Genomic DNA, 13168 nt, shown 5'->3' with positions numbered 1-13168 from the left:
TTTTCTTTTATTTTTTTGACATTTCCATTATTTTCTTTTATTATTTTTAAAACTAAAAAGGCGATCCACGCGGGGGGGGGGGTAGAGTTTGAAAATGGGACCTTTAGTACCGGTTCGTGGCACGAACCGGGACTAGAGGTCTCAACCCCATTAGTCCCGGTTCGTGCCTCAAACCGGGACTAAAGGTCTAATCTTTAGTCCCGGTTTGAGGCACGAACCGGGACTAAAGGTCATCGCACCCTTTAGTCCCGGTTCATGTCTTAAACCGGGACTAAAGGGCCCGAGTGAACCGGGACTAATGCCTTAGCCGCACGAACCGGGACCAATGCTCACATTAGTCCCGGTTCTAGACTGAACCGGGACTAATGGGCTGAGCCGGCCTGGACCATAGCCCTGTTTTCTACTAGTGTAGTATGCTTCTGTGCTTGTAGAATCTCATAGTTGTTGGATCCCCAAACGTCTTTCCTCGCTGCACTTGACCCTGTGTTACGCTGGATATCCCAGCCTGAGGGGAGATGTGCATGAGGGATGTGATGCACCTCACGACGTCGGATTAGGTTAGCAAAATGGTTCGACAAAAGCATGGATGGGAATTGCACAGGCAGGATATGCTCATTCTTCTTTAGTTTCTTACATCTCGGTGCAGATCCCTCACCAACATTCCCATCTCTGCTCGGTTCTTCATCAGGGTGCAGCTCCTTCTTATCTTCTTGTTCTTGTTGATGATCATCAGCACCATCGATGCTGTTGGATGATGACATGTCAAAGATAGGTGTAGTGGCAAGGGTGCAAGAGCGGTATGGTTTGGGTTTGGCTGTTTAAAGGGTGAAGCATTTTATAGATGTTTATAAGGAAACAATAATTACAAAATCAAAAAAAGAATCAACTCATATGATTACAATTACTATATATTCACTGGAATCATGTTTGTGATTCTGCGTGATCAACCAAGTATTAGATTACAATGAAAAATATTAAACATGCCATTTTGTAAAGACCGGATATGATCACATGCCATAATTAATACTAAGTATGCCGATAATATATTATTTGTTTCCGGAAATTATATCTGGACATCGGCATCTTATATTTTGGATATATATTAATAAGTCTGCGTCTTGTAAAATTAATTTATTTATAATTTTGGTTTGAGGCTATGTTTTAAACATGCCAATAAAAAATAACCTGCATGCTAAATAACAGGTCACAAAGTATTAGCAACATAAAAAATCCATCAAAAAGTCCTCCAATGTTATCCTTTAGGCTTTATATAAATAACTATAGTAATTTCTTTCATAGTTTCATGTTGCTGCGGTTTAATTATTTATCATGGACTTGGAGCTCCATATAAATCTAGTGCATGCTCTCATCAAAAGCTATAAAGAGATTCCTAGTATTACATGGCAGCTAGAAAAGGATACACATTTTGATGAACATTTAATTATTTGATGCCAGCACAGCAAATAGTAATGGCACGGTCAACTATAAGTCGACCACCCTCAGACCAACCAGCCATCTTCGTGGAATCCTTGCTGTCCCACGCAGGCTTCACATCACACGATGCTCGATATTAGCCTAACACAAGTTCTCATGGACCAGAAAACCATGAAACGATGCTTGCTCCCTGAAGCAATCCTCGTCAGGTCCAAGATTAATGCAGCCTTGTACAAAAATACAGTTTAGAACTGTTTCTGTCTCGTCAATAGTAAACTCATAAACGTAAATGAACCAATGGAATGGAAAAGAATAATATGTAACTTGAATTGAAATGTTAGTTAATTAGTATAGCTGGGTGAAAGTACTGGTAATATAACTTTTGACGAAAATTGCACACTTCAGCAAACAAACATTTGCATTGCCACAAACTATAGAGTCTAATGGGTATTTAAACTTATTAGAAAATGGGATTACGCGCACTTTATTAATTATTAAAAGTACATATGCAAAATATAATTTCAAAAGTTGGACAAACTTCCCTTATTCGTGTGTTGGTCTTATAATTCAAACCGTTCTGAATCTTTTAGTTGTGACATATCAGAATAATATGTAAATTTACAGTCAAGCATAGTATCAAATAACCAAAATAAATAAGAACAGGTACGATAACTTGCCTTAATTAAAAAAGACCCTTTGCATGTGCAATGAATTTAGCAGGCCAATCATTAAATCGGGATGGTCTGCCCTTGAGCCTTGTTAATGGTCATAGCAAAGCTAAGCCTTATAGGAAATTGTTTTCTCTTAAACTTGAACGGAAACATATCATTTTCAGATGGGCAGAGAGGTATTCGAGGAAGGAAGACCCTCCTGCCAGCGTGTTGTCCAATCACGATTTCTGCATGAATGGTGTTCCTCTCAAAACCTCTAACAACAAGCCTAGTGCCATTACAAAGCCCATTAGCTGGATCAATGTTCCTTAGAAGTATCACAGGGTAGTTCAGCTTTAGTTTTAGAGCATGCGGAGGAAGCCCGTTAGGAGTCAATCCATTAAGAAACTCCTGAGCATAGTACCCATATGGGTCATCCTCCGCACTATCAAAACTATGGTAGATTACTTCATCTCCATGAAAACGCTCTATCATGCGGATGTTTATTTTGTCTACATTGTCGTTAGTTGTGGAAAGGATTGCTCGAGATGTCATGTAACTCAAATTAGCCATGTTGTCCTCTAGACTCGGAAATACGTGCTCAATAAGCTTATCCAGGTCGTCAACCTCGCCTGTAGACAGCAGACAAATATCTTCAGGGAGTACTATGTTGCCTTGATCATCAACTTCCTCAGTGCCATTGCCGACCCTTAGCAAGTAATCGGCAAACCACGTGTCATTATGAGCCCTCATGTTGGTGATGTGCCGAAGCTGACGCATGCCCTTCCATAGATGAGAGCTTCGGAGGGTTGCATCAATTATCTGGCCCCGCGACCCCCTTCTGACGACCGGAAGAACCTGCCTAAAGTCCCCGCCAAAAACAACAGTCTTTCCTCCAAAGGGTCGGTCGCGTATTCCCATTATGTCGCGCATGCTATTATCCAATGCCTCAACCGCTTGTCGCTTTGTCATGCTGGCCTCGTCCCATATGATCAAGGAGGCCATCCGTAGCAGCTTGGCGGTCCCACTCTGCTTGGTGAAGCTGCACGAGGCTCCATCATCGCAACTCAATGGGATCTTGAACCTGGAGTGGGCAGTCCTGCCGCCAGGCATGATAGAAGCGGCGATGCCGGACGTCGCGTTAGCAATAACAATCTTGCCCTAACTTCTCACCTTGGCAAGCATCCCCTATATAGGAAGGTCTTACCTGCACCTCCAGGGCCATCAACAAAGAAAACACCCCCATCACCGCGTTCAACAGCCCCTAGTATCTCATCGTATGCGGCCCTCTGCTCCATGTTGAGTGAAGATGCCAATTTTGTGTCATCCATGTCAAACTCAACGGTTGATTCCTCGATAACCTCTCTTGCCTCGCCCTCTGTAGGGTCAAACGCATCATCTATGTTTGGAAGAGCGAAATCAACAATGTCTTTACCCATTGACTGCAACATTCCCCTAATGTCAAGCAACACCATCTGCTCCACCTCGTCAGTGGACGTGCGTGATCGACGATAGTCATCTGACATAGCCTCGAAGTGCCGATCCCATAATCCACGCACATCGCCTGGCTCGCAGTGAACCAAGATGGTTGCGAAGAGCCTCCTAAGTGAACATGGCATCGCCCACTGCTCAGCCTCATTAAGACAGTCGTCGAGCGTGTTGTCTGCCTCGATGAGTCCCAACCTTTCAGCAGCCTCTCTAAAGCTCCCACATAGCATGCCATCCACGGTGAGCAAGTCGTCGAAGGATGTTTTGCCCGTAACATGGTTAAGAAACACCCGCAGGTAGTATCGCTCCCCCTCGGCAGGATTGGCAGACACTATGCGCCCAATTTGAAAACGCTCGACCCGCGGCTTCCAATACTTATTTTTCTTCTGCCACGTAAAGCTTCCGGGAAAATCCTTGTACAATATATGCCTAGCCCGAGGGTGTTCCAGGTTAGCCTTGAAATACTCTGTTAACATGGATTTTGAAGCATTTTTGGAGGCTACAACATTCTTCAAGTCAGCCTGCGCATTGAACGCAACCCTGTGCATATTAGGGAGATGAAGGGGCAACTGCAAGACAGGCGGGTAATTGGCGCAAAGTGGGAAGCCAAATATCCTCCACATAGCCTCCGGAGGTGTGACCCACCTAGTGTCAACGTACCTCTTGATCTCATCAATGTTACCATCAGCGTCGGGCTGATCGATGCTGAAAGAAGCCTTATCATGGCCCTTGTAAATGTACTTGTAAAGATATTTCACAGCCTTAATGCTAGAGCAGACCTCAACGTTGATGTGGCAATTGAACATCCGCAGTAGGTATGGGTTATAAGGCACAACCCATCTGTTGTCCAGCATCTTCCCTCTGACCTTAGCACGTCTTCCATCGTCTCTCCGTCGATACACTGGGTATGAGTCCTTCCCCTGTGCTGTGTTCTCATTGAACGCCCGTGGATATCTGCACTTGCAACCGTTTTCTTGCATGCAAACATTCTTCGGGTTGAGAGCACCACATGGTCCGTGCATCATATGCTTTACCACCATTGCATACAATTCCGGATACTTATGCTTGTCTGGGAGCTCCGCGGAAATGAGTCGGTCATACTGTTCCGGGACGATAAGCTTATATGTTGAGTCCATGATCAACAAAAAATGTGCGTGGGGGAGGCCCCTTTTTTGGAACTCGACTACGTATACGTAAGCAACTACAACACCCAGGATATGCTTCTTGAACAACATGTACTTCATGTGCTCTAGTTTGCCATAGAACACACGAGCCACAATATCAGGTCGGTCTTGCGCCGTCTGACCAGGCAGCAACTCGTTTGTTATCTCGTCCCATTTAGGATTGCAAGTCATGGTGAGGAAGATGTCTGGCTTCCCGTATGTATGGACAATTGCCATGGCATCCATATGTCTCTTCTTCATGTCGCGGTCGCCACCAGGGTATGTACCAGGGAGCACTATTCTAACCCCAACAGCGCTTGCCCGTGTCTCCCCTGAAGTGATGGCATCAACCACTCCTTTATACAAGTTGGCACGAATCTGCGTCTGGTTCTTCCTGTACCACCTCAACCGACAGCTCTCAATCTTAACGTACATGTCAACAGCCCATTGTTGCAGCAGTCGTGCTCCACAGAGTATGGGATTGAAGATTGCAGGCCGTGTCTGCAGCATATAACAGTAGTAGTCTCTGACGGAGACGCACAACCTGCTATTTCCCTCTGCACACGATAGTATATGATCAAAACAATGCTTACCTAGAAATAATTCATGTATTGAAACAAAAAGGTACACAGATGTCATACCTGCATCCTCATCATCATCTTGGACAAGTTGAGGATGTAGTACAGCCTCCCAAGGAACATTACGTTTAGGTAGTTTCGGATGCCAACCTAGTTCGCCCCTTGGATAGAATAGGGGATAAGACAACGGGTCATATGCTCCGGATGACACGCGTATGCTATGCCTTTCATTGTTGTTACCATAAAGTGTTATCCTACGGTCAAACCTTTTTGCCAGGTCGCTGCCCTCAACCCAAATTGCAGCAACCTCAGATGACAAAGGTCTATTATATTTTCTTTGATCAAGCCTCTTATTGGTGTTTAGGTCTATCCTATAATCATCAAGGTTCCCCTTGTGTGCACCCAAACTCCTAAATTGCTGGGAGTAAGGGTTCTCTTTAAGTATGTCTACTAACTTCTTCACGACCTCTTGATCTAATTGATTTGTGGCCGCCTTACGATGGGTTATGGTTGGGTCGTCATCATAGAAGTACAACTGCAGATGTTCTGGACGTGAGCTAGGCCCGAACGAATGCACATTGTGATAGATGGTTCCGTGTACCCGGAATGTGTATACCCCAGACTTCATGTTCATGTAGTTCTCATCAAGGCTGAAGCCAAGGGTTGTGAAGGCGAAATGCCCATTGAAGAACCGTATGTTCTCACGAAAATGTCTGGAATCTGCATCCATGCTGGACCATAGCCTCATAAGCTCTGGGATTGGTTCCGGTTGTTTAAGCTCGATCTGTCCATTGCGACAGCAGAATCCGTCAGTCTCAGAAACAAACTTTATGGCCTTGCAGTGTTTGCAGTTTGTGTCGAGCTTCAGGATGTGGGTGTGGTCTGGTATGTTTGTGTACACACAGTCTAATGGATCAACCTCGCCAGATATAAAAGACGTCATGCTAGCTTCCTCGTCATCCTCGAATGCGTCATTATCGGATCCTATAGGCATTCGTTGAAACATGATCATGAAAATAATATTGACATAGTACTACAACTACAATGAAGATCCTAGCCTTCCTAAAACAGACTTGACCATACCTTGGTCACGATACAAGTAGTACTCCTCATCCATCATTTCGGCTGGTGTCGGCTCATCGCCCATGATGGGCTCTGGGAACACATTGATGTCGTCTGCATTATAGTTGAACAGTCAGGGACAAAGACCTGATCCGGTCAGTATAAGGTTGCTGAGAAGTTGCATCAGAACAGAAGAAAAACGATTACATACCAGGGGTGCAAACACCGTAATTCGGCATGACCGGGGGAGGGTCGCCATCCGATGAATCATCGTCGGCAGCCCGAGAGAGGGGGATCGCGAGACTATCAGCTGTTGAGTTAGTAATGTCTGGACGAGGGAGTGCGAGAGATTATTTGCACGGGGTATTTTTCCTTTTAGCATAACAGGCCTTCCTTTGAGCACTTGACTGCCCCTTCTCAATATCCGACCTGCTTTTGCGGCGCTGCACGCGCTTCCCTCGTATATTTTCATTCAAATCATCTCTATCATCAACCGTTAGTTCCTCATTTTTCTTGTGATAACATGCTCGGCTACGAGAGTTTCTCTGTATCCTCTTAGATCCCTCGTTGTCATGGGTAACACCGGAGGCGTCTAATGACGGAGGGGGTAATGTTGCATCATCATGGAATGTGTCTGTATATTTAGGGATATCAGCCGTGGATTTTTTAAAATAATGTGTGCAAGCATCATTAGTGAGGCGGTAATATTGTAATTGGAAAATATTGTTTTAGTGAGAAATGAATACCAGAACATTCTTCTCGGACCCAACAATGATTAATTTGCATTAAGATCAAGCATATGACGCTAGGGTATTTGCATCGACTACATTAAGTTATGTTCTTAAACGCCGTGAATTAATAACATAAATATTTACCTGAATTAGATAGCATCCGTAGATTTTCACTTGATTCTAACTTATCCTTTCTCCTCCGATAAGCTGCCCTCCTAAGTGCATTTATATGATCTCTTTTGCGATCTTCCTCGGTTACCAGACATGTTTCTTCAAGTATATTCTCGTCAATGTCTGGTGTCATTGAAACCATACTTTAAATGTAGAAAGTAAAAATTAATATTCCCACATTGATGAATCCATTATTAACAAGTCAATTACCATTTTGATCATTGTCGTTAACCAGACCATATGTCTCTGTCGATGTAGCAGTATATGCTGAATCAGGATGCGATAATAATGTTGTATAGGCAGAGCTAGTTGCGTTGTCTGGATGAACATGGTTAATAAATGTTACACAAAAATTAATTGGTAAGAAATGACTTGAAGATAATAATGGTAATGGTTAGAACACTTGATTCTTGCGCGGAGTTTATCTTCTTCAAGAGCAAGTTCTTTTTTCCTACGATAAGAAGCTCTCCTCAGGGCGTTTCTATGGGCTCTTTTGCGTTCTTCTTCCGTTAGTGCAGCATTATCTTTTGTGACATTGAAGTCATCTGATTCAGAACGATGGGTCAGTATTATATGATGGTATACCAAGGGGAAGCCACGCATACAAATAGATAAACAATGACTACCTGATGTGCCTGATGTCACAAGCTTAGGTTGACGAACATTCGTGATATCACCTAGGGCACGACGTTGAACGATGTGGCCATCGACTTGTTGTATTTTCAAACCCTGTTTTTTGCTAATGCGATAAGTTTCCCGCCTCAAGGCTTTGTTAAGTTCCTTAGGGTCTACAACGCATATTAAACATACAGTAGTTAGTGAATAAAAACAGCCATTGCATATAGCAAAATACCTGAAAACATGTCCACAAGTTAAATGCCTTCAGAAATTACCAGATTTCGACAAGCAGCGCTGTTGATCCTCTATTTGTAACACGACATCTTGGATTTTTTTTATATCCTTAGCTGAAAGCATTTGTGTGTTGTCAGGTTCCTTTGATATATGACTTTGATTCCCGCATCTGATTTCGTCTGCAGCATGTCAAAAATATCAAACAGAAAGATCGTAATGCTTTTTCACAACATCTGTACATAAGGTCATATTCGATGTTAGACAAGCATCCGTGGGAGTACCTGATAGGTTTGTCCCACCGTTGATATATTCGTCTGGAGGTTCACCCTCTGTAGAACACCAATATATGCAGCATAGGCACATGTTGTTAATGAAAATGACCAATAGTAGGGTGACAATCAAGAATTAGATGGTTGGAACCCAACAACGAACCATCATGAAGTTCTTTAATCCGTGGTGAACTTGTTCCACCTGTATAGTGATACCCAGTAAATAACAAAAAATCAATGAAATATACACTACAAAAATATAGTTATAACAATCTTGACATTTGTAATGAGGCTGAGAGAGTACCATATTCATCTAAACTAAAATCCAAATCATTGGTATTCGGAGCTATGAATGAATCCTCTTTATGCTCTCCATCTGTAGGATGACAACCAACATGAATATAAGGACAATGTTATAAACGTCGTATCTTCATGGCAACATTCCTAACAATAGTCACACAAACTCTATACCTGTAACAGTAGCTGAATTGTCCACACCAGTCTCCGCTATGGGTAAGATGCTTGCATTGTTATCTTCAACTATTGTAGATCTTGTAAGGACTGAAAAGCATTATGCATTAATTATGTGAATACGAAAAGTGCACATAACTCATGCGTAGCAGATTATGATAGGTTAAAGCATGCCCGTAGATTTAACTTCAACAGTTATCACGCTATGAAAGCTTGCGAATGTTCGTTAACACATGTGTAGTAATTTCTCATAGAAATGCTGCATACCTGTAGAAACGTCCTCTTCTGGTAGCTGATCAACCGCCCTGCTTCTTGAATTACCCATGTGTACCTATGAAATTAATTGCTATACATCAGTTAACTGCTGTACCGGCAATGAGAATATACTGTAAGTTGGCATGAGTATATTTAATTGGCACCAAAACAGGTTGTGTGCACATACTGGACCAGATATATAAAAAACGGTGGTTTTGCTAGTAGTTCGAAAAGGCAAGTGAATTCTGATGTGAAATTAATGTTAGCTTTGCAAAAACAATTATGGTCTCCCATCAATGTAACATGGATTGTTGGTTACGGAGTCGTATTTGGACTAAATCAATTTCAACCACCTGATGCTCACATTGGCATAAGACCCTTGACTTTTTTCAGATGGCATAGAAACCTAGATTGTTTACTATTGCATGGAACCTATTAGATTAAAGTGTTATAACTACCTTATGTTTGTGTCACTTTTTGCATGTGATGCTGTTTCGAGGATGGAAAATGGAGATCCTCTGAAGTTGTGAGATGCAAACTCGATGACACCGTCCCCGATGCCTGTTGCCACTTGATGATTCACCACCTGCAAGCATTTGGGGCTGTCAAATAGTGATAAACAGGTATGGCTGTCAAATAGTGACAAACATTTCCCATTCAAACGGTGGTTCATATGGGAGGATGACATTATTTCCCACTCTGAACGATTTTATTCATTCAGCCTGTACCTATTCATGCCAGCTTACAGTATATTCTCATTGCCAATACAGCAGTTAACTGATGTATAGCAATTAATTTCATAGGTACACATGGGTAATTCAAGAAGCAGGGCGGTTGATCAGCTACCAGAAGAGGACGTTTCTACAGGTATGCAGCATTTCTATGAGAAAGTACTACACATGTGTTAACGAACATTCGCAAGCTTTCATAGCGTGATAACTGTTGAAGTTAATTCTACGGGCATGCTTTAACCTATCATAATCTGCTACGCATGAGTTATGTGCGCTTTTCGTATTCACATAATTAATGCATAATGCTTTTCAACCGCCCTGCTTCTTGAATTACCCATGTGTACCTATGAAATTAATTGCTATACATCAGTTAACTGCTGTATTGGCAATGAGAATATACTGTAAGCTGGCATGAGTATATTTAATTGGCACCAAAACAGGTTGTGTGCACATACTGGACCAGATATATAAAAAATGGTGGTTTTGCTAGTAGTTCAAAAAGGCAAGTGAATTCTGATGGGAAATTAATGTTAGCTATGCAAAAACAATTATGGTCTCCCATCAATGTAACATGGATTGTTGGTTACGGAGTCGTATTTGGACTAAATCAATTTCAACCACCTGATGCTCACATTGGCATAAGACCCTTGAATTTTTTCAGATGGCATAGAAACCTAGATTGTTTACTATTGCATGGAACCTATTAGATTAAAGTGTTATAACTACCTTATGTTTGTGTCACTTTTTGCATGTGATGCTGTTTCGAGGATGGAAAATGGAGATCCTCTGAAGTTGTGAGATGCAAACTCGATGACACCGTCCCCGATGCCTGTTGCCACTTGATGATTCACCACCTGCAAGCATTTGGGGCTGTCAAATAGTGATAAACAGGTATGGCTGTCAAATAGTGACAAACATTTCCCATTCAAAACGGTGGTTCATATGGGAGGATGACATTATTTCCCACTCTGAACGATTTATATTCAACCATCTGACTATTTCCTGTTGGCATAGAAACCTTAACTTTTGCATGTCACCAATTAGAGTCAAGCCTCTTACCTACCTTATGTTTGTGTCAACTAACCTCCAGATGCTGCTGCTGATGACACCCCACCGTGGGGCCGGCACCAGGCCCAAACTACTGTCAGTTATGTGCACGAAAACTGAGTTCCTTGCAATGAGATGATTCAATTTAGGGCTGATAAAATGAGAGCAAGAGGTATGGCACAATTGAGGATGTTGAACCGAGATCACAATGCCAGTACGACCACGGAACCGATCAGAGATGCAAATTTGTAAGAGTAGTAATTGTAAAGGTAGGAATATGTAAACGCCACACCTGACACCTGATTTTGCAATCGCCACTCCGGTGGCGACTGGATCCACGGAACCGATCAGAGATGCAGATTTGTAAGAGTAGTAATTGTAAAGGTAGGAATATGTAAACGCCACACCTGACACCTGATTTTGCAATCGCCACTCCGGCGTCGACTGGATCGCACGTAGGTCCGCTGAAGAGCGACGGATCGGGGACGTGAGCCTGTCTTTGCACTCGGACGGCGTCGTCGCCGGGATAAGACTGCACGCTGTGAAAGAGACCTACGATATGAGCGCTTGTGGCGGCGGACAAGGGTTTCAGGGTTTGTGACGGCGGCCAAGGGTTTGAGGGGCGGGGACGAATGACCGCGACTTGCAATGGATCGAGGTCAAGACGATCAGATCGATCAGCCCGTCATTTCGTAGGTTAACCGTGATTGATCGTTGTAGGGGTTTTTTCTATCTGTGAACCGGCGCGGTTCAGGATGGCCGTAGTTGTATATTGATGTTTTTTTATCGGTTGGGAGGTAAAATGCGGGGGATCAGTGGAAAGTGGGAAGTGGGACGAAGTACCAAAAAAACCAGGGGAGGTGTGACGAAAATTGACCGGCGGAGACTACCAACTGCTCCATTAGGAGTAGAGATTGTTTCGGCAATGGCTCCAACGAATTGCACGTGAACAACTGCACATTATTAATTACTAAAAATAAGAAAGACACTTTTTTTCTTTAGAAAATTCAGGTTGAAATATGTGAAATTGAGTAGTTGCACACTCTAAAACTTTGAAATTCCACATAATGATTTTGCACAATTTTGCTCTAGTATTTGTGCAAGTCCATAGAATAAATATCGGAGAGAATAAAACTAAACGGTCAAACAACATTTAAAAATACTAAAAACAGCTCTAGCAATTCCACTTTCCCCAGTAAGTTTCCCATATTTAGGGGTGTTTGAACCAATAAACACACTCCATCGGCTTCCCTTTTCCCAAAATTTATTGGCGATCACTGGAAAAACACCCAAATCCCCCCATATGAAGGGAAACATTGCACCTACCCCAAAGATTTCCCAATATGCTTGCGGGCACAAACCGCCTGATTATTCACCCATAGGCCCGCCCACACCTATTCACCACGACTGCCTCCATCACACATCACCCCATCGTCCTCATTATTGACCCATGAAGGGACTCCACAGCTCCCTGGAGTCGTAGTGGCGCGGACACCATCCGCCCGCCTCCATCTCACCCGCCCAGGCTCCCGCCGTCCAACTACCTACCTCTGCCTAGCCCTCCCATGTTGCATCGCCTGACCTCACGTGGACCGATTTCATCGAACAGGCCGTCAGAGCTCCGCTGAGCCATTCAAGCCACCTCATGCGCACCACCCGGGCCCATGCTCCGCCATGCCGCTCAAGCTCCCTCGACGATACTGAGGGATACTGAGAGAAAAATAGACGGAATGGAAGGGGAAAATGTGTTTTGACTCACCCACATGTCATCCCCGCATGTCAACACATATTGGGGATGGGGAGGTGCCAAGCAAGCCACCCAAATTCCCCCACCCCACCCTCCTCCTCCCCCCTCCTAATTTATTGGGATAGCCTCAATAACCCCTTATTGGGGAACTACTAGAGATGCTATACCTCAAATTTATTTTTTGAGCGTTCTCTACCTCAAGTAAGGACCAAGTAAGGGACTTTGCAAAGTAAGCCATAACCAGACAAGCGGAGGGCTATTAAACAAGTGGATCCTATTCGTCAATAGCAGATAGCAATCGGGCCAGTCCAATCTTTTTTGTCGATGTTTTCTGTTCGTTGCTTTGCCGCAATTATTTTGTTGGTTTACTATTATGGTTTTTTATTTCCTTTTCTACTTTTTAATTTTTTTCCTTTGGTTTTAATATGGTGAACAATTATGTAATCCATGATGAAAAATAATTTAATATTTTATGAACATTTTTTAATACACACTAAACATTTATTGTATTATATGCTG

The 13168-nt window shown here is 43.0% G+C and overlaps 1 protein-coding gene across 1 annotated transcript; it reads right to left on the bottom strand.

Annotated features, from left to right (window-relative positions):
- Positions 1–2162: 2162 nt before the first annotated feature.
- Positions 2163–9744, bottom strand: LOC147963391 (uncharacterized). The gene is made up of 6 exons (XM_087529560.1): positions 7488–9744; positions 7251–7400; positions 6587–7009; positions 6397–6489; positions 3258–6297; positions 2163–3126 (listed from the first exon to the last, which is right to left on the bottom strand). Exons 3-6 carry the CDS (start codon positions 6612–6614, stop codon positions 2163–2165), a joined length of 4125 nt encoding a protein of 1374 aa, XP_087385686.1. The 5' UTR covers positions 6615–7009; positions 7251–7400; positions 7488–9744.
- Positions 9745–13168: the final 3424 nt, after the last annotated feature.

This window comes from Triticum urartu, chromosome 6A (genome assembly GCF_056163025.1).
Source record: "Triticum urartu cultivar PI428250 chromosome 6A, HENAU_Tu73, whole genome shotgun sequence".
Lineage (NCBI taxonomy): Eukaryota > Viridiplantae > Streptophyta > Magnoliopsida > Poales > Poaceae > Triticum > Triticum urartu.
The sequence above is the reverse complement of the archived record's forward strand: the minus strand, read 5'-3'. Positions and strand labels throughout refer to the sequence as shown.

What these genes read in the sequence shown, in the direction of transcription:
- LOC147963391 (XM_087529560.1), bottom strand. Translation starts at nt 6,614, where the DNA reads ATGCCGAATTACGGTGTTTGCACCCCTG. An exon ending in TTACGGTGTTTGCACCCCTG is followed by an intron (nt 6,490 to 6,586) that starts GTATGTAATCGT and finishes ACTATAATGCAG; the next exon opens with ACGACATCAATGTGTTCCCA. An exon ending in CTACTTGTATCGTGACCAAG is followed by an intron (nt 6,298 to 6,396) that starts GTATGGTCAAGT and finishes GAATGCCTATAG; the next exon opens with GATCCGATAATGACGCATTC.